General features: G+C 45.6%; 1 protein-coding gene across 2 annotated transcripts in view; it reads right to left on the bottom strand.

Annotated features, from left to right (window-relative positions):
• Window positions 1–22,154, bottom strand: part of negr1 (neuronal growth regulator 1) — a 457,516-nt gene that overhangs the window by 83,353 nt on the left and 352,009 nt on the right. For both annotated transcript variants that reach the window (XM_067990328.1, XM_067990329.1), the window contains exon 4: window positions 9,540–9,674. In XM_067990328.1, coding sequence (XP_067846429.1) covers window positions 9,540–9,674 — 135 coding nt within the window. The remainder of the gene's footprint in view (window positions 1–9,539; window positions 9,675–22,154) is intronic.

The raw sequence follows: 22,154 nt of genomic DNA, 5'->3' as shown, positions 1-22,154 counted from the left end.
ACCTAATGGCTTTTCCTGTGTTTTATTTCAATCTCATTGATATTCAAGTGGCATTAGAAAAAAACTGGCAACACTCACCTAACAACAGCAAGTGATTTTGAATTTCAACTCAGGTTGGGGTACAACCAGCCAGATTTTATTAGTAAATCTGCACCGTGGTTGGAGCATTCGTATTTATGCATTCAGCTTCACCAATAAAATCAATACCTTGGTCGGTTTATCGTGTAACGAGGACTATAGTTGCCAATTGTCTCTAAATTAATGGAGTGCCCTCAAGAAATGCAGTTGATTGATGGTCAGAGTTAAATTATTGAAAAGTCATCTAGTGTCCTTAGATTTTATACTGCTACAAATTAAATTTGTGATGGTGGCTGCTCCTTTCATGCTCCTTAGCATGTGTGAAATGATTCTATTAAGGAGCAACCAACTGTGCGTGCTCTACAAACAGCCAACCTTCATGCCAGTTTTAGAGAGCAGATGAAAAGATCCTGGTTGTAGTGGCAATAAAATAGCAGGAAAGAGGTGGTATAGAGCAGAGCTACCAAGCAGTATTAGCTGGAGAAAGAAAAGGATAACGAGAGGGCAATAATAGTAGGGGACTTCAACTACCCTAACAGCTACTGGGATTCAAACAGTGTGAGGGGCACAGAGGGTGCAAAATTCTTGATTGGTGTCCCGGAGAACTTTTTTAGCCAGTACGTGACAAGCCCAACAAGTGGGGATGCAATTCTAGATTTAGTCCTGGGAAATGAAGATGGGCAAGTGGGTGAAGTGACAGTGGGTGACCATATTGGGGATAGTGACCACAATTCAGTTAGTTTTAGCATTATTATGGAAAAGGACAGAGTTAAATCAGGAATAAACATTTTGAATTGGGGGAAGGCAAATTTTACAGAACTAAGAGATGATTTGGCAAAAGTGGACTGGACACAACTACTTGAGGAGAAATCAGTGGCAAGCCAGTGGGAGGCATTAAAAAGTGAAATTCTACGGGTACAATGCAGACACCTCCCCTCCCCTCACTGCAAAATTTAGAGCTCCCTGGTTGTCTAGAAGTATACGGGGCAAGATAAAGCAAAAAAAAGAAAACTGATGACTGTCACAGAAAACTAAATACTGCAGAAAGCCTAGGGGAGTATAGAAAGTACAGGGATGACGTAAAAAAGGAAATAAGGAAAGCAAAGACAGGGCATGAAAAAATATTAGCTAGTAAGAGTAAAGAAAACCCAAAGATGTTTTATCAGTACATTAAGAACAAGAGGATAGCTAAGGAAAAGGTGGGACCTATCAGGGATGATAAGGGTAACTTGTGTTTAGAAGCAGAGGATGTGGGTAGGGTTTTAAATGAATATTTTGTCTCCGTGTTCACAAAGGAAAGGGATGATCCGGACTTAGTAGTTAAAGAGGAGAGGTGTGAAATATTGGATAAGATAAACATAACAAGAGAGAAAGTACTGGAGGGACTGGAATCCTTGAAAGTTGATAAGTCACCAGGGTCAGATGGATTGTTTCCTAGGCTATTGAAGGAAGCCAGGGAGGAAATAGCGGATGCTCTGATAATCATTTTCCAATCCTCACTAGATACAGGGGAGGTACCGGAGGACTGGAAGACTGCAAATGCAGTACCATTGTTTAAAAAGGGTACGAGAGAAAGGCCAAACAATTATAGGCTGGTCAGTCTTACCTCAGTGGTGGGCAAACTATTAGAATCAATACTGAGAGATAGGATAAACTGTCACTTGGAAAGGCATGGTTTAATCAAGGATAGTCTCGCCAAGGCTTCTTCGACAGCACCTCCCAAACCCGCGACCTCTACCATCTAGACGGACAAGAGCAGCAGGCACATGGGAACAACACCACCTGCACGTTCCCCTCCAAGTCACACACCATCCCGACTTGGAAATATATTGCCGTTCCTTCATTGTCGCTGGGTCAAAATCCTGGAACTCCCTTCCTAACAGCACTGTGGGAGAACCGTCACCACACAGACTGCAGCGGTTCAAGAAGGCGGCTCACCACCACCTTCTCGAGGGCAATTAGGGATGGGCAATAAATGCTGGCCTGGCCAGCGACGCCCACATCCCGTGAACGAATAAAAAAAAAAGTCAGCATGGATTTGTTCAGGGAAGGTCATGCCTTACAAATCTGATTGAATTCTTTGAGGAAGTGACGAGGAGGATTGATGAGAGTAGTGCAGTGGATGTTGTTTACATGGATTTTAGTAAGGCATTTGACAAGGTCCCACATGGCAGACAGGTCAGAAAGGTAAAAGCCCATGGGATGCAGGGAAATGTGGCGAATTGGATCCAAAATTGGCTCAGTAACAAGAAACAAAGGGTAAAAGTCGATGGATGTCTTTGCGAATGGAAATCCGTTTCCAGTTGTGTGCCACAGGGCTCAGTGTTGGGTCCCTTGCTGTTTGTGGTATATATTAATGATACAGACTTGAATGTAGGGGGCATGATTGGCAAATTTGCAGACGACACAAAAATTGGCCGTGTAGTTGATAGTGAAGAGGATAGCTGTAGACTCCAAGAAGATATCAATGGGTTGGTGGAGTGGGCAGAAAAGTGGCAAATGGAGTTCAACCCGGAGAAATGTGAGGTAATGCACTTAGGGAGGGCAAACAGTAAAAGGGAATACGCAGTAAACGGGACTATATTGAGAGAGGTAGAGGAAGTGAGAGACCTTGGAGTGCATGTGCACAGGTCCCTGAAGGTGGCAGTACAGGTAGATAAGGTTGTGAAGAAAGGCATACGGAATGCTCTCCGTTATTAGCCGAGGTATAGAATACAAAAGCAGGGATGTAATGATGGAACTGTATAAAACGCTGGTAAGGCCATAGCTGGAGTATTGTGCGCAATTCTGGTCACCACATTACACAAAGGACGTAATTGCTCTGGAGAGAGTGCAGAGAAGATTTACAAGAATGTTGCCAGGGCTTGAAAATTGCAGCTACGAGGAGAGATTGGATAGGCTGGGGTTGTTTTCCTTGGAGCAGAGGAGGCTGAGGGGAGACTTGATTGAGGTGTACAAAGTTATGAGGGGCCCAAATAGAGTATACAGGAAGTACCTGTTTCCCCTAGCGGAGAGTTCAAGAACTAGTGGATATAGATTTAAGCTGATTGGCGGAAAGATTAGAGGGGACATGAGGAAAAACCTTTTTACCCAGAGGGTGGTGGGTGTATGGAATTCGCTGCCCGAATTGGTGGTAGAGGCAGGAACCCTCAACTCTTTTAAAAAGTACCTGGACCTGCACCTAAAGTGCTGTAAGCTGCAGGGTTATGGACTGGGTGCTGGAAGGTGGGATTAGAATGGGCACCTGGTTGTTCTTCGAGCCGGCACGGACATGATGGGCCGAATGGCCCCTTTCTGTGTTGTATCTTTTGTATGGTTCTATGATAGTGAGAAGAGAGATGCCATTGAGTTCTTAGTGTGGAAAAAATATTAACTGGAATTAGTTCACAGCACCACATATACCTAACCTGAAGGAGTGTTAATAGGATTTGCTGGAGGCAGACACAGTGGGGGAGATATTCAACATTGTTTCGCCCGATTTTTTGGGCACAAAATGAAGGATGGGGAGACGAATTTCTGGTGACGATTTCCCGTATCCGATTGCCCCTGGAAGTACGGCAGCTGCCAAATTGGAAGCAGGTGACTTTTAGGTGTGCTTGAAGCCCACTTGAAACAGCGCTAGGCACCTTGCATATACAAATCGGGGTCCTTTGGCAATTATGGAACCCCAATTGAAATTTGTGTGGAGCTTGTGACATGCATGCTCCACCCAGTTATTCCGGGTCTTGAGCGGCCTAAAGAATGGTCCTTAAAGGGACTGCTGGAGACTGCTCAATTAATGGCTGTAAAGCTGTTTACAAGTTACATTTCTGTAGAGCCAGGAGGAACAAGAGTGCTCCCCCTCGTTCCACAAAAATACTGCAGGCCGCTGCAGGCCCGGGTTAGTCCCCCTCTGCTTCACCTCCCAAGACCTACCCACGGGCTGGATCTACATCGGAGCCGGTCGGAAATGGTCAGGCCCTGACTGGCGAGCTGCATCAGGATTCCTGATTAGTGCCCGCAGCTTGCCTGTTTAATGCAAATAAGGCCTGAGGCTAAATTTCAATCGGGCCTCAGACCACAAGGGACCAGTGCACAAAACAATCACATCGTTGATTTGCCACCCGTTTTGGCCACAGGTCCAATCTTTTGGCCACATATGTAGGATCTGGCTGAAGCAGAAAGAAAGAGAGAAGGGATATCATACAGAGAAACTGTGACCGAGGTACAAATGTCAGGGATCTAGAAGAGATCCCTGCAGTTACTAATATTGGTGGCAACTCCATTACCCATCTCCTTGAGAAAGACCTCTATGGTAAAGGCACCTTACCTCTAAGGTCTGTTATTTAAAGCTTAATTGACATGCAGTAAACCTATCAGCTGGCACATAATTAGGCACAAAAATGTTAAACACTGCTTCAAAAACTCAATCCTGGAAAAACTACTGGCTCAGATGGCATACAAAACTGGATTTTCACAGCCCTAACTGAGGAAAGTGTTCTCCACTTGAATTATCTCCATCAGCTAGAGCTGTCCTATACGAGTGGGAAGCAGCAAACATTTTGCAGAAGGGTTAACACTAACTAAGTCTGACCAGAATTACCCACTGAAAGTATTTGCCTTAGATAGTAACTTTCTCTTTGATTTTCCACATCGAGGGAGGGGCGGCGGTCATCATTTCAGATTGGCCTGAAGGTAGATCTGAAGATGTCCAAGATGGGTAAAAGCTTAGTTTGGCTGAGTACTAGCTTTCCCAGTGTCTCTGCATCGGCCTCCAGGATAGCCTGAAGCATAAATATTTGAAACAACACCAAGTGCAATCTGAGACCCGTAATAGTGAATCTCCAGGAAGGGGAAATACCTACAAACTGAAGAACTCTGTTACAAGATAATTCCTTATTTAAAAAACAAAATAGTTGATCTCTTGTGACATTGTACATAGGGAGTTCAGACCAACTGCAGGCTTTAGGTCAAGTAGGTTTAGAGAGCTGGGGTATAATTGGGCCAAGGCAGGGCAATAGGGAGCAGGAGGAGAGAGATTAGAGGAGCGAAGCGACAGATAAGAGAGGGGAGAGGAAAAGGGTGAGGGGAGGAGGGAGAGAGGGGGAAGGAGAGTGGGAATGGGGGGAAAATAAGAACATAAGAAATAGCAGCAGGAGTAGGCCACACAACCCCTCCAGCCTGCTCTGCCATTCAATAAGATCATGGCTGATTTTTGGCCTCAACTCCACTTTCCTGCCTGATCTCCACATCCTTTAATTCCCCTAGAGTCCAAAAATCTATCTATCTCAGCCTTGAATATATTCAATGACTCAGCATCTACAGCCCTCTGGGGTAGAGAATTCCAAAGATTCACAACACTCTGAGTGAAATTATGGGGAAAGGAAACACGGGCAGGAGAGGTGGTCCAGGAAGATAGAAACAGGAGTAAGCCATTCAGCCCCTTGAGCCTGTTCCATCATTCAGTTAGATCATGGCAGAGCTGTATTTCAACCCCATTTATCCACTTTTGATTCATATCCCTTGATACCCTTACCTAATAAAAACCTGTTGATCGCAGTCTTGAAAATTTCAATTGACCCAGCATCCGCAGCCTTTTTGGGGAGAGAATTCCAGATTTCCATTACTCTTTACATGGAAAAAGTGCATCCTGATTTCACTCCTGAATGGCCTAGCTATAATTTTAAGATTATGTCCCCTGATTCCTTATTCCCCATCAGAGGAAATAACTCCTCTGTGCCTCCCCTTTTCTACTCCTCCCTCCCACTCCACCCACCTACCCTTCCCCCTCCTCCTGTCACCTCTCTCTTTTCCCATCCCTGTCCCACATCATTCACCTTCCTCACTATGCTCATCTCTGCTCCTCCTGCTCCCTCTCCCTCTCTCCTCCTTTTCCTCTCACTGTTCTGTTGCCCTCCTATTCCCCTTCTCTTCCCTCCCCCTCCTCTTCTCTCCAATCTCTCACTCCTCCTTCCCCTATCCTTTTACCCTCCGTCTTTTCCCTCCTTCCCATGTCCCCACTCCTTCCCCATCTTCCCCGCCACCTCTCTCCTTCCCCTCCCCCTTCATGCTCCATCTCCCTCTTCTATCCCTCCTCTTTTCCCTATGCCCTCATTTCAATCTTCCAACCCCTGTTTGCCTCCCCTTTCCCCTCCTCCTCTGCCCCTCCTCTCCTTTCCCCTCCCCCTCCCCTTCCCCTCCTCCCCATCCCTATTGCGCTTTACTTTCCTCCTCCACAGCCTCCTCGCCCCTTTCTCCTTACTTTTCCCCAACTCACCCTCCCGCTTTCCCCTCCTTCTCTCCCCTCCTCCTCCTCTCCCTCCCTTCCCATAATCCTCCCCTTCCTCCATCCCTATTCCCTTTACTGTCCTACTTCCCTTTCCCCTCATCCTCCCTCTTTTCTGTCCTTCCCCCTCCACCTTTCCTCTTCTTCCTCCACCTTCCCTCTCCTCCTCGCCTCCCCTTTCTTCTACTTTTCCCTCCCCTTCACCGTCCTTATCTCCTCCTTTCCTCTCCCCTCTGCCTTTCTGGCCCCTATCAGATCTTCTTCAATGTCCCCATCTATCTTCCCTCCCCTGCCTCCCTCTTTCCTGTCTGCTTCCTCCGCTCTTCTTCCTTCCCCCTGCCCTGTCTCACCCACCTTCCCTCACTCCTGCCTGTTGCCACATCTGCTGTCTCCCCCGCCCCTTTTCTCTACATGTCTCTCTGCCCTCCTATCTCCCCCTTTGGATCTGAGAAACACAAATCGGAAAATTTTCTAAATGGCGTAAGATTAGGAAATGTGGAGGAGCAAATGAATTTTAGTGTTCAGGTACACAAAACACTAAAAGCGAGATGGCGAGGGAGAGGAGAGGAGGGAAAAGGGAGGAGATGGGGTGTAGGGGAGGGGAAGGAAGGGAAATGGAGAGTGGGGGAAAGTTGGAAAGGGAGAGAATGAAGGGGCAAAGGAACCTGTGGGTAGAAGGAGAGTGAAAGGAGGAGGGAGAGGAAAGGGGAAAAGGGACTAGATAGGAAAGAGGGAGGAGATGGGGTAAGTGGAGGAGGAGGGGATAAGGATGGGGGAATGGAGATGGGGAGGGTGGGAAATACGTGGAGTGGGAGAACTAGGTTTTAGAAAGGAAACTGTCGTCAGCAGGAAAGGGAGACATAAGGCATTGCTCACCTCACACCATGGGATTCAAGTATGCATTGCTGGTGAACGTCATCTTATTGAACGTACAGGAAATATCCCAAACAGGCTGGGGGCAGGATCCTTTGATCGGAAGATGAAGTCAGTTTTTAAAATCTTCAAACAACTACTTTCCTTCTCCAGGGCTGGAGGCCACTCCAGTTGTCAAGAATGAGGATTAAAAAGGCAGGTCTCAAATGTGCAAGGACACTGAACTAGAGGCATAACTGTGATATTAAATCTTCATAGTTGAAGCGAGGTCTTCATTTAACTAATTTAACATTCTTTTAAGATTAAAACAATTTCAAAACCACCTTGCTGAAAGTGCTGGTGCATTGGAGGAGAACTATCTGGTGGGCAATATGTGCAAGCCCAGGGACATTGGGCATCAGCTGTACCTCTGTCAGGTATTTCTTGAAAGGTTGTAACGGTACATATTACCTTGAAATGACCTACCTACATAACAGGTACTGCATGGAATTTTGTGACCCGCCTTCCAGTTTTAGTATGTAATCGATAAATGAATAAATACCTTGTGCAAGAAGTACGAAAATGCACCCCTGGGGCAGGAGTGCCCACAGTGCACTGAGCTGACGTCAAGCTATAATATGAGTTCTGCTCATTTGAATATTATCACAGCTTTCCAGACACACAATGTGTGATGCACTGGAGGCATGTGGGGATTAAGGAACAGGTTATCTGTGCCAGCAGCTCATAAAGGATTGTTGGTCATCTTAAATCTGCACTGTTACTGAGGGCAGTGATGGCTGCAGTAGGGCCAGTGATAGAACAGTGCTGTTTCAATATGGAGTCTGGAGATGCTGCTTCAGAACATATTAGCCTAAAGCATGATCCCTTTTGGTCGTGAAAGGCATCCAACTGTGAAGAGCAGCATGAGAGTATATTGCAAGAGGCAGAAAGGATCAACGCTGTTTCATCTGTCCAGTTCTTGTTCTTGGGAGTCTCAATGGGGTAAGTAGCCATGGCTTGAGTAGATAGTTTTTCTCCCCCAGCAGTCATCCACCCAGTTCTGATGAAAGGTCATCATTCTGAAACGTTAATTCTATTTCTCTCTCCACAGATGCTACCTGACCAGCTGAGTGTTTCTAGCACTTTCTGTTTTTATTTCAGATTTCCAGCATCTGCAGTAATTTGCTTTTATTTTAGCCATCCATCCAGTCTTTTTGGCCTTGAAATAATGACGACATTGTGGATTGGTGTAAAATAGATGAATCACGGCAACAGTCAGGTCTGTAGACAATCACTTGCATTATTTTATATCAATTGTCACAGACCAACTGCACAGTCATAAAGTGGAACTCTTTATGTTCATGATGGGGCTGTGTTGGGGGTAGGGGCCTGTCTGGCCACTTGTGTGCAATGAATAATAACACTTGCTTCATTGTCTCTGAGCACGTTTCTTTCCAAATCTTTTTAGTGGCGATGTGCATCTGTCCTCCACTCCCACACTCAGTGTTCCCTGCCTTGTGGCAGGGTAACATCTGACCTACCATGAACAACGCATGGGAGATCTGTTACTATATAATAATTAATTTTCAATTAGGTACAATAAATGGCTTGGTACTAGTCCTAATAGTGCAGTTATATTGCACATTTTATATTGCTGTCAACCAATTTCAGAGTTGCAACAATATAAAATTTATAGTATAATTGCAGCCGAACCAGCATCTCGGATCAGCCCTGAGAGCACCTCAATGAGGCAATCTCCCACCACATCAATTTCACACTGGTTATACTGCAAATTAAAATTTAAAAAGATGGCAGGCTGTCTGGTGGACTGTGTTTTGTCAACTGTTTTTTAGCATTCAAAATATCATCAACTGTTGAGCAGAGCTTTATACGTACACTGAAATATGCACGCACAAAGTGAACCTTTAACTGATTTGAAATTGTTTCTGAGCTGCACGGTATAACTCTGCCCACTTTCAATGCTCTCAAAATTGTACTGGTGTAAAAGCAATGAGTGCAGTATATCTGTACCATAAGGCTAATTCAGAGTTGAAAGGATTAAAACATAAATACAAATATAGTGATCTAAAACAACACAGATGCTGCAAATCTGAATTAAAAACAGAAAATGCTTTTCTAAAAAAAACACAGAAACTTAAAGAAAAAGACTGGTTAACGATTTGGGTGCAATCTTCTATCGGAGCTGGTTCCAGGTTCCACCTGAATGTTAACTTTCTTTATCTTTGATATGCTAGCTAACCTGCTGTGAATTTCCATCATTTTCTGTTTTTATTACAAACATCTAAATAAAAAAGTTGACTTTCTAAGTTAAAAGGCAACTTACAATTGACTGTAATGCGGACTTTTCGTGTATCTGGAAACGAAACGTCGTTCTTTGCGAGGCATTCATAGTCCCCAGCCTGGTCCCGTGTAATGCCAGAAATCTCAAGGTATTCGCCTTCACTGTCAAAATCTTTTGCTGAAATGTAATAACACAATGTTAAAAGATCAAAATCTATTTGACTGCATGACTTACAATGTAAGATTGATACTTTGTTTTGTGTACTTTGATAGAATAATTTAAAATTACTAGTGTAATGTATTGACCATAGCCAGATAAGTGACTTTCTTTTAATAGAAAAACAAGCACTTTTATATGTCTAAGAAATAGTGGGTATAAACATGTTACATATAACTGTTCCTTGTACATATCTTTTAAACCCTATGCACATTGACTGGACCTCAACTATTTCTGTAATTGAGTTCAGTGACCCTTCAACAACCAAGATTTACTTTAGAAGCCTGTACACATCAGGTAATGTGATATCAACTAAATGCACTGACAGCAAAATAGACTTTCTTTTCCCAGGAGCCCTTGATCATGTTACCCATTATCTGGATTTGTTTACCTTGCATGTGCACAGGATAGAAAGAATACCAGAAGTTTTTTGAGCTTCTTAATTCGTATCCAAGACAGTAAAGGAACATTCTCCTGGTTGCTTCGTTACTAAATACATGGAACAGAACTATAAAATCCAAGAAGTTCCAAGTTTCAATCACTGGTCTGGGCTGAATTATCTGGGGGCCGATTTTCGGATGGCGGAGCGGGAGCGTTGGGGGCGAGGAGGCTCCTAAAATCGTGCAAATCCGGAGCGGGTTCGGAGCCCGGCTCCAACCCGCTGACTTCCGGGTTCCCCAGTGACGCATTCGGGTGTGCGCACGCCTCCCGAATGCGGGAGTCCCACCAGCAATTAAAGCCGGCGGGATGATAATTTACATACTATTACACATAGTTAAAGTACTTGAGATAACTGATTGAGTAGACATTTTAGCAGGGGTGCAATTTTGAAGGATCCTCAACGTGTTCTCTGTGCTGTGGGAAATACTCCCTGTTGCAACCAGCAGCCAGTGGGAGATGCAAATAATTATTTGACAGGCGGGAGAAAACCTCATTTATTGCGGCAGGGCACACTGTCACTTCAGACAAAGTTTTGGCTGCAAGACATTTGTGTTTCCACTCAAAATTCTAGCTTTCCACCCAAAACTCTACCGTGCAAACATATTTACCTACTTTGCGGACCCCCTCAAACTCACACCGTCAGGATGGGGGGGCGCCATGGCCGCACTCATCACTTCATCCGAGGATGAGCAACATCACCAGCCTCGCCAGGCACGGTGTCCACCTCTGCTACGTGGAGCTCCACAACACGGTGCTGCGCCAAAGGCACCTGCACAAGAGCACGGAGGGCAACAACAGAGAGAGTGAAGTCGCAGAAGGCACTACCCTCGCAACAGGGTCCAGAGACCGAGGCTCAGCTTCCTGGATCTCTCTGAGGAGCAGTGCATACGGAGGTACAGAGTCAGTCGCCAGGTAGTCACAGACATCTGCAGCCTCCTTCATGCCGAGCTGCTCCCGGCTGGGCCGAGCAGCATCTCCTTACCTGTTGCTGTCAAAGTCACCACTGCCCTCAATTTCTTCGCCTCCAGATCATTCCAGGGTGTTACCGGGAACATCGCCGGGGTCTCTCAATCGTCTGCACACAAGTGCATAAGGCAGGTCACCGACGGCTTGTTTCACAGGGCTTCACACTACGTCAACTTCCCCATGGACGACCTCAGCCAGGCGGAGAGGGCAGTGGGATTTCGCGCTGTGGCTGGCTTCCCACGGGTGCAGGGTGTAATCGATTGCACCCATATAGCTATATGAGCACCTCCACATGAGCCAGGACTGTTCATCAACAGGAAGGGCTATCACTCCATCAACACTCAGCTCGTTTGTGACCACTTCAAGAGATTCCTTCACGTGTGCACCAGATACCCCGGCAGCTGCCACCATTCCTTCATCCTCCGGGAGTCCAACATCCCGCCCCTCTTCCACGCACCGAACACCTGCAAGGGCTGGCTCCTCAGGGACAAGGGATACCCCCTGCACATGTGGCTCATGACACTTCTGAGGAACCCCACCACCAAGCAACAGCATCGATATAACGACAGCCACATCGCTACCAGATGTACAATTGAGCATGCTATAGGGCTGCTCAAGATGCGCTTCAGGTGCCTTGATCATTGTGGGGGAGCACTTCAATATGCACCAGTCAGAGTGGGACGCAATATAGTAGTGTGTTGTGCGCTGCACAACATGGCACAACAGAGAGGGGTGCTGCTTGAGGAGGCCTCATCCACATCTGCCACCCACATTGAGAAGGAGGAGGAGGAGGGGGAGCAACCCATGGGCAGAACAGCGGCTCACCTGGCCGCTCGTGAAGCCGGGGAGTCCCTGGTATGTGAACGGTTCTCCTAACATCAGACTGTGTGAAGAGTCCAGTCCTCTCACCACCTGGATCGAGCAGCGACCACACCAGCACCAACCGCCCCCCCACCCCCCCCCTGCCCCCTGCACAAAACAGTCCTGCAATTAGACTCGGCCACCTGGACAGGAGGCAGCATTGCGGGTACTGGTTAAGAGGGGGGCTACGAATGAGATGTGGGGGTGCATGAGTGGCGTTCCCACTCCTATGTCCCCTTTTGCCATCATCCCTCCCTTGTAAGGCAAGTGCTAGAGTATCTGCCTGCCTGTTTAAGGTGGCAGAATGTTGTTCACCCTGAGTCCGGACGGCTGTTGTCAGGCCTGAATGGACTCATTTGTGAGCTGTGTTTGAAGCTCCTTGGAGGCTAGCCTTCCCTCCATCGCAGACATTCCCGCACTTACCCGCGACACTATCTCAGAGATGCCCTCACGTCCCTTTGACACTATTTCAGAGATGCCTTCCCTCACCTGTGCCACCATTCCACTCTTGCAGGAGTTGGACTCCTCCATCCTCTGCGCGATTGTGGAGAGTGCGCGTGGCACCTGTTCCAGCACCTCGCAAATGTGCTGCTGCCCCTCGATCATTCTCCTTTTCATGGATGGCCCCCAGGGTTCAGCATCTGTGTCCAGCTGAGCAGAGCCTGGAGAGGAGTGCTCCCACCGACGCCGTGTCTCCACAGCTGCCCCTGCCACCAGTGTCTGCTCGTGCTCACGAGTGTGGTGACTCACCATGTGCGACCCCAACTAACTGCGGACGCGGACCCACTGAGGTGTGTGTATCTGCGCTGGTGAATGGCTCGCTCAGATGTGATGGTGCACCCTCAGAGGCCGGTAGGCCCTCTGAGGAATCGCCCTCCGCCGTCACAGCAGTTGCTGAAGGCCCTGTAAGAGAACAGAAGGCAGTATTAAGCATGATCACAGATGTTGAGGTGCTGAAGATGGCAAGGCATGTTAACATCAATTTATATTGTGTGTGCTGAATGTTAAAGTTACGTCACCAGACATTTGTCGGGTGCCAGTCTCGGCATCCCCGATGGACAGGCACTCGAGGGTGCGGCTCAGCTCCATTGCCTCCTGCTCCGCGTCTGTGAGGATGACTAGATGTTGCGGCCCCCCTTCGGTCGTTGCCCTCTCCTGTGCATTCTGTACTCTCTTCTCCTATAAGGGGAGAAAGTAGAGGCACGTGAGTGAGTGATGGTGACATGGCCAACCGATGAATGCATTGGTTTGGGTGTAGCTAACTGTGAAAGAGATGCATCAAAGGGTGAGTATGAGACAGAGCCATGAGATTGTATGAGGATTGGGTTGAGTGGTAGTGGTGGGGTGAATACTGGGGAGGTGAGGAAGTAGTGAGGAAGTGCAGATAACTTGAGGATGAGCCTTAAGTGGGTGTGGGGAGTGATGTGATAGAGTAGTGTTGGCAGTGCAGAATGAGTAGGTGGGGGGTGGGGGCGGTGACGTGGAAGATGGAATGTAGGAGAATGAGTAAGTGTACTCACTTTGGCTGACCTAGTTAGGTCACTGAAGCACTTCCTGCACTGGACCCAGGTACGGGAGATGTTGCTGCTGCTGGTGACCTCCTCTTTTAACCCGAGCCAGGCCTTCTTGGTGGCAGAGGCAGGCCGCTTCCTCCCATCCGCCAGGTAGAACGCGTCCTTCTTCCTCCTCAACCCATCCAGTAGCACCTGGACTGATTCATCACTGAATCTTGGAGCAGCCTTTCCCCTGGGCTGCTCCATTATTCTATTTGGGTGTTTGCTCCAGGAGCAGCCATTGGAGGACTGCCCCTTTAAATAGAGCTCCTCCAGCTGACAGCCTGTGATGCGGGTGCGCAGTCCGCCCACTGTGCAGCTTTTCGACGGCAAACCTGGAAGCCACGTTGAGTGGCTCCAATTTACCTGCGATCGCGTGTGGAACGAACAGATTTTATTGGGCAGGTTACCCACGCGCCCAATCGCCCCCCTCCACCCAGCTGCCATCCCGCCTCCCCGTTAATATCGGGGCCCTGATCTCAGCCGGGGTTATAGTAGGGGGTAACTAACCTATTAACCATGGTTCCTGCCCCAATTGCATCTAGCAACTCCTGCTGGAATATTTACGTGTATATTGGCATCTGATGATGACTTTCAATTATTTTACACTGCTCTATGTAAGTATGAGCACCAATATTCTTACATTGGTATCGTGGCTAGACAAGGAGGTTGCCGATGTCAATAACGTTTGCCTTTATTTATTGGATAGGGTTGGCAGAATTAGAGTGTATATAAAATCCTACAGCAAAGAGTGTAAGACTACAAATATGGGAAATACTGTAAAAACACTGTAAAACTGCAAGACATGAAATAGGCTGTGAGATATGAAACAGTTAACCCCAAATGCCAGTCAACGAGACTTGAGCCCATGGTCAGGTTCGGAGACTCATTTACATCAAATAATGATCCCCTGGCGAAGACACATTACCATCGAGACAACGTATAATCAAACTGAGCCTCTGAGCCATGCTCAGTCTCAGACAAGAATGATGTGGAGATGCTGGTGATGGACTGGGGTGGACAAATGTAAGGAATCTTACAACACCAGGTTATAGTCCAATAGTTTTATTTGAAAATCACAAGCTTTCGGAGCTTACCTCCTTCGTCACTCACCTGACGAAGGAGGTAAGCTCTGAAAGCTTGTGATTTTCAAATAAAGCTGTTGGACTATTTCCTGGTGTTGTAAGATTCCTTACATTTGTCCACCCCAGTCCATCACCAGCATCTCCACATCAGACAAGAATGGAAGGCCTTTCACACTTAAACAATGCTGTGAGCCAAAGGCCAATCACAGTGAGGAATACCGTATTATCCTGATGCTGTGCAGGTAGCGGGGGAGGAGATAAGGAGTTGTTTCTCGACCTCACAGCTCTGCACAACTAAGGAGTTTTGAATCACTAAGATGTCCAGATGAAGAGGTGTGAATGTCAAGCAATCCAACAGATTGATAGCTGAAAGCACAGATGAGGCCCAGGTGGGGGTTTGCATGACTGGAACACTTTAAGAAGGTACAACAGCAGCACGTTGGTAACGACTAGCCGCATGGGTGATTGTAAGTTTCAGTCAAATCATGGAAGGGTATGTACTGGGGTTTTGTTGGTCCAATAAACTAACAAGTTTGGGTTGAACCAAAGCCTGTTTGTCGCGTGCAATTTTGTTCTTGTAATTCCGAGGTCCAAGAACCGGTGTAAGGCGGAAGGGAACGGAATAGATGCCAGGAAATATTTAGTTTTGTGGTTTTCACCTTCTGGAACAAACTAGCAAAATATACAATGGGCATGGGTTCACTGCCGTCCTATAATAGGAAACTAAACACTTTGTGAGTGAAGAGGATGTTTCCAGTTATGGAAGCTTGCCTGGAATTTCTGCAGAGGTTCGCCCAATCTCCTTCCATAACTTTGGTGGAAGATCAGCGAAAACCCATAGAAATGGCATACAGTTGTTTATGTTGTTTCTTTGGGGGTTCTACCGAAGTTCCACTAAAGTTACAACAGGAGATCGGGAGAACCTCCACAGAAATTCGACTTCATTAAGTTGTTAGTTCGGTGGGACGATGAGTACTGAGCTATCGTGACCTCCCTCTAGCCTTGTACGATTGTGTTAGGGCAGTATTGTCCAATAGAAATTGCTGACTAGCCACAGGCACTAATTTTAGTAGAAAATACCTTACATAAAATACAGGTATATATTTACACATGTATATATTTACTTAACGAACATCTACCACCATTCAGTACAAAATTTTGCAGTCTTCCTCTTTCACCAAAGTTTGGAATTCTGGCATGAATTTATCAGACACGGCACATCTTAGTGCAGCTTCTGTTTTTTTCTGTCCAGCAGCTGCAAGCAGTGATTTGACTTCATCAGAGTGATTGTTGAGAATGTTGACTCGCACAACTAGATACACCAGACCTGCCCCTGCTCTCCGTCCAGAACGTGGTTGGATGCTGCTTGTCCTTTGCCATGTCTGCTCTGTTGGAGCTGCTCATTATTGGCTAGGATTGATTTCTTCTCCTGGCCTAGAGCGGTTATTCCGATTGGTCGAGATGACCATGATGCCAGCTCCCTTCTCTGTTTTTTATTTACTAATCAAAAATGCAATTAGCCACATTTTAAATTGGCTGCAGGTTTTTTTCTCTTTTTTTGCTTCTCCCAGGAGACTGCATGGTTAAGTGATGCATGTTGTTGTACTATGTCTGGATAGTGCAGGCTGTACATGTTTGATAGTCTTTTCCTCTCTTTCTTTTTGTATGTTTGTATTTTACATTTCTTTTTTACTAGATCTGGCAATTTGATGTGCAACCTATGTTTCTCTCTAAAATGATATCTGAAGAAGTGTATACTGATCTTTTCTTTGGTAAAGAAGAAGGCCCTCAGTGGATATCACCATGATAAACTCATCACCTGCTATGAACAGTCAATGATGGATGTTATAGACTGGAAGACTGTATGGAGCCTAGGAGATGCTGAAATTTGTGGAGATGACTATGCTCCTGGGTTCATGCAACGATAATCGAATACGTTCACTGTGTGATTGCATTGCTTGCTGGTCCCTGTCTGCCTGAGGCCCGATAGAAATTCAGAACCGGCCCTCATTACAATTAAATAGGTGAGCTGGGGACGCCAATCGGGTGCATCGACGCAGCTCGCTGGTTGGGGCCTGTCGAATTTCAAATGGCTCTGGCGCCGAGCCAGCCTGCAGGTAGATCCTGGGAGGCAGAGGTAAAGCAGCAGGGGTGGGAGGCAGCTGGCAGCAGCCCACAGTATTTTTGTGAAGCCAGGAGGAGCACTCATGCTCTTCCTGGCTCCACAGAAATGAAACTTTGAAAAAGTCCCTATAAGGACCATTGGTTAGGCCACTCAAGACCTGGTGCAACTGTTCGGAGCTTGCAAGGCACAGGCTCTGCCCATGTGTACATGAATTTCAAACGGGGTCCTCCAGCTGGCATACGCAGGGCACCTAACTCCTTTTTCGGGCAAGCGTCCTGGAAACCTCAAAGTCGCCGGCTTCCAATTTGGCTGTTGGTGGACTTTCGGGGAAGATTGGGCATGGGAGACTGGGTCCTGAAATTTGCCTCCCTAGCCACAACCTTGCATCCAAAGAACAAGTGAAACGATATTGAATTTCTCCTGCTGAATCTCAATTGAGGCACTTCCTGTTCTTGCTAATATCCAATTAGATGGTGCTAATGTCGCATTGGGTAGTGCTAGTCCTGCCATGATCTCCTGCTTTTGTTGCTCCTGGTCCTTCAAAGTAACTAGCATTGCTGAACTTGATGCAACAGGCATTTTGTACAGTTCGCTGAAAGACTCATCCTTTAGGCAACATCTCCTGCTCTGCTCATCATTGGAACTTTGCCAGCTCCCTCTTGTGCTTTAATGCAGGTTTTAATTGGAATAATTAACATGATATGGAAATGAAGTCAATTTTAAGTAAATTTGCATGTTCCATGTTAATTGCTTAACAAGCAAAAAAAAAAGAATTGTTTGTGTGTTATCAGAGGTTAGAAATATTTACTCTCAAGAGCAAGTTAGAAGCATGGGTAAATATTAATGACCACACAATTAATGCCAAATCACAAACATACTTTTCTTCACTGCGCAATTACATGCACTAGCTCAACACACAGAGCAAATTAAACTCACAACCTTGGAACATAAGGCACTGTTCCACATCAAGTGAAACTCACCAATAACTTAAAAAGAGCAAATGAACTCTGTTATATAAATGCACACTGCTAAACCAGGTGAACTATGGTTTTGTTGTATAATCTTACCACGTTAAATTATGTTCTCCAACAGTGTAACTATTAGTTATTGTGTATACTAATGAATATTTTATTGTATTGTTCATGTTGTAGTAATTCTGCAGGAGAGGTTCAAGTAAATTGAGAAATTTACACTTTGTTTCTTTTCCCTTTGGTATTTTAAAAATGTTTTTATTTCTTTGTTCCTTTCTTTCTTACAGTTCCTATTTTATTTTTCTGCCGGCAGATGTATTATTAATCTAAATGCATTATTTTTATCTTATATTTTTGCTTACCTGTAAAAGACTGTTATTTCTCCCCCTGTTGGTCTTTGTTTAGTTTCTGGCTCTGTTGTTAAATAGTGTAATTTGTTTAATAAGTAGTTGTGAGGATTCAGTGTAGGCTTTTAAAGGCACATGTTTCTTGAATGGATTGTCCAGTGAAAGATGGAGAGTAATGGGGAGGAGAGATAGGCCAGGCAGAAGTAAATGGAGAATCAGCAAGAGGCTGCGAGAGGTGGGAAAGATAGTAGAGGGAAGAATAGGAAGAGATGTTGTGAGAAGGGGGAGGCAGAAATATGACATGGGTGACTAAATGAGGAGTTGCTGAGAAGGTGCAAGATGTGGTAAAGAAAAGCAGGTGGTGTAGGCTTCGAGAAAACATAGCGTTGGCAGGATGGTCAGGGGTGTACAAACACTCCAGGTTAGAAGCTGCGAGAGGTGGCAAAAAGATAGATGGTGAGTTCTTCGTCAGGACAAGCTACTAACAGGCAAATAATTTCCACGTAGAAAGCATGTAGAACTCGGCAACACATGAAAATAGAAGCAATATTTCCCTTTCACCAAGCTTAGGCAGATGGCAGAGAAAAAAAATGTCAGCCAGAGCTGGGCATCTCACCACAGCACCACCAGTGTAGGAGGAGTAAGTAGCAAGTGTTATCGTTAGAGCACGATCTGTTGTCAAAGTTGTGACAAACCAGAAAAATTCAAGATTTTAATATATTACTAGTTGGTCTCCCATAGTATTGCACATGTGCAGTCAAGAAGAAGTGTAGTTTTCAGGTGAGACCAGGGGATAATTGGATGAGGAGACCACTGACGTAATGCCCCATTTTAAAGTCATACATTTTGTCCTTATTTTTATATTACCATTATAAATTCCTTTGTCCATGTTTATAATGGAAACACCTGTGGTAGCACTGCAGTATCTCCACTAGTGGGAAGGTGTATTTAAAGCGTGACATAGGAAATCATAATGAGGAAAAGGTGATATGAAATGCTTGCAAATGAAAGATTTTTAATATAAATTATGGATAGATTAGCAGGAATATGCATACATGAAATGTTTTGGGGTTGTATTATAATAAACAATAGATTTCACTCTGACATTTATTAATTATTTTTACAATTTATTTTTCAACTTATGCCATTCATTTCTGTGGGAGCTATCCTGATCATCCGCTGTAACTTTGGCAGAAGATTTGTGGAAACACAAGAGAAATGGCATAAACAGCGTTTACACCCTTTCTCCTGGGTTTCTGTGGATTTACTGCTAAAGTTACGACAGACGATCAGAAAAACCACTTAGTGTCGACTCCAGATACCAGCCATCACTGTATAACAATATTTTGGCTATTAGTATTTATAGCTGTAAACATTTCATGCAATGCACTGTTCTACAGAATCCTTGAAGCTCTGTGAAGTTGGCAGGGGATGTGGCGGGGGTGGGGGGGATGCTGGACGGGAAGGGTTGGGGGAGAACCTGATGATTCGCACACCAATGTTTCACATAGACTTTTGAACAATTCTATGAAATCTGAAAAAGGTACAATCGAAGACATGACATCTGGGCATGGATTTTTCTGGGCTTGTTGGAGAAATGGCTAGATATCCATCTGATCCCACTGGCATCTAATTGCATTTTGTTCGGCCGGAGGGGGGCGGGGATGTTAATTTAGTATGTAGGGTGGGTCTCTGTCACTGAAAGAGAGGAAAATGGGGTCTAGCCGCAGCAGTCTAAAGCTACTCCAACTTAAAGGCCAGAAGCACAGCATTTCCATTAGAAGGGAGATGGAGTTAGCATTCAGGTAACAATTGCAATGGCAGAAGAAGAAGCAATATCTGCAGTGGGCAAAGCCTCAGATTTTCTGAAGCTGTGGTGGATGTCATGTTGGCAGAGATAACAGCAAGAAGAGATAGGCTCTTTGATATCCAGGAAAGGAAGCCCAAGAAAAAAAGAGCTACTGGCAGTTTGGAGGAAGGTGGCTCAGGTGCTCAGTGCCACGTCAACCACTCCATGAATGACCTCACCAGTTTGGCCAAGGTCAGTGACAGCACGAGTGCCTCTGCAGATGCTGAAATAATGCTAGAAGTATGAATCACCTGCTCACCATCCAGGACCAAACAGAATAAAAGAAGAGATGAATGAGACAGTTATTAAGCGCAAGAAAACCTCACCAACCACCATCCCTCCTGCTCTCACAGATACAAGTTCCTCTCCTACCATTCCACTGTCTCATATCACATTTCCTTTAGTGTTGGAGTGAGTGAGCAGTGAAGAGATTGCTTCATTGCTTGCACCTGATAGCATGATCACAGTGGAATGTCTGCAGACACCAGGGGGGGGAAATAAAATTGTGAATTTAACCTGTTTGAATCTGAATTAAGGACCAAGATCTCAGGGGCCTCGTGTTTAAAACATCTGTGATAATGGAGGATAGATCTCATGTCAAGAGGAGGTCTTAAGAGCAATTGTTGCTTCTGGAGTAACAGCAATAACTTCTTCCACAGATGCCCTGAAGCAGAGCCTAGCTCACGGGGATTCAGGACATAAATGGAACTCTTGGGCCCGTTCTCACACAGACTATTAGCTCAACAGAGCCCATTCCCAGCATTAGTGGGCTTCAAGGATTGATCACAGACGTCGCTGTTTCTCGTGTTTGTGGCAATGCAGCCCCCTCCAATGTCAGCACAGGAGGAAGCTTCTGGCCTGGGCCCGGTAGGCATAGGATGCACAAGCAACATGATATCAGAAGCAAGTCCTGGGAAGAGCTCGGCATCATTGAGACGAATGCCACCTCAGACTTTGAAGGTTCCATCGGTACTGTCCCAGCCACTAACCTCACAACCTCCTGACACTAAGGTAGCATCACATAGGAGCAAAAGGTTAGGATCATGCAATTTAAAGAGTTTTAGTCACAAGGGGTAGACACGATGATAAATAGTAATAGTAATAAGGCAAAGATGGAAGTAATGATAGAAATATTTTGCAAATTGGATGTTTTTATGTACTATTTCAATGAAGGCCTCCTGTTATTTTTCTTATATGTCGATTTATGTTAGCAGGTGTCCTCTCCTTGAGCAGATAGTAGAGTTATCACATAATTGGATAATGGTCATTTGAGAGCAAGATAAGGGATATTAAAGGGCTTTTTGTGTTACACAGATGGAGTGCTCCCTTTCTAATGAAAAAGGTTGCTGATGATGTCCTGCTTGATGGCATGCTGCTGGCAGAAGACTGTCCCATGCCACCTCCTCTCTGTCCTGGGTGTCCTTGTCATGGTCAGGATATTGGTTGTCTTTACCTTCTTTCTCTTCACCTGTTGTGGTGAAAGGTCTAATCCCTTTGTAATGACTAAATTATGATGGATGCAGCAAGCCATTATAATTCTGGATAGCCTTGCTGGACTGTACTAAAGGGCATCCCCCCTGATCTATCATGGCAACAGAAAATACTGATCTTCTCAATTATTATTCATGAAGCACCCAACACGTCATTGTACCTGTTTTCAAACCTTTGTCCTCGGATGATGGAAAAGTGTCTCCAGACACGTCTAGTTTCTTTTCAGCCACCCTGACACAATGCTCTGGCTGAGCAGTGCAGATATCCAGGATTGCCTGAGAATAAAAGAATCATGGCTGCTTCCTGAGTAACATGCACAGACATGCAGAGTGAGTTGGTTTGTATCACTCACTATCTGCACAGTGAATTAAATCCCTTCCCGTTGATGAAATTGATGGTGCTTTCAGAGCTGGCCTATTTGCCATATGGGTGGCATCAGTGGCACTTTGCACTTATGGGAATCCAGCCACTCAAAAAAAGTTGATTCATCTCTAGTTGATTGATGGGGCAATGAGAAAGTTAATGAGCTCAGAGGCCTAGGATTCTGACGAAGGGTCATCGACCTGAAATGTTAACTCTATCTTCCTCTCTCCACAGATGCTGCCTGACCTGCTGAGTGTTTCCAGCATTTTCAGTTTTTATTTCAGAACTCAGAGGCATGCCTGAGCAGGACATCCATCACCTGTATAATGCACCACTGCACTGCTGATTGACTGTTGTCATTAATGTCACTAGAACCTACTTGGAAACAT

Source organism: Heptranchias perlo, chromosome 9 (genome assembly GCF_035084215.1).
Source record: "Heptranchias perlo isolate sHepPer1 chromosome 9, sHepPer1.hap1, whole genome shotgun sequence".
In the NCBI taxonomy this organism is placed as follows: Eukaryota; Metazoa; Chordata; class Chondrichthyes; order Hexanchiformes; family Hexanchidae; genus Heptranchias; species Heptranchias perlo.
This window is presented reverse-complemented; position numbering and strand designations above follow the sequence as displayed.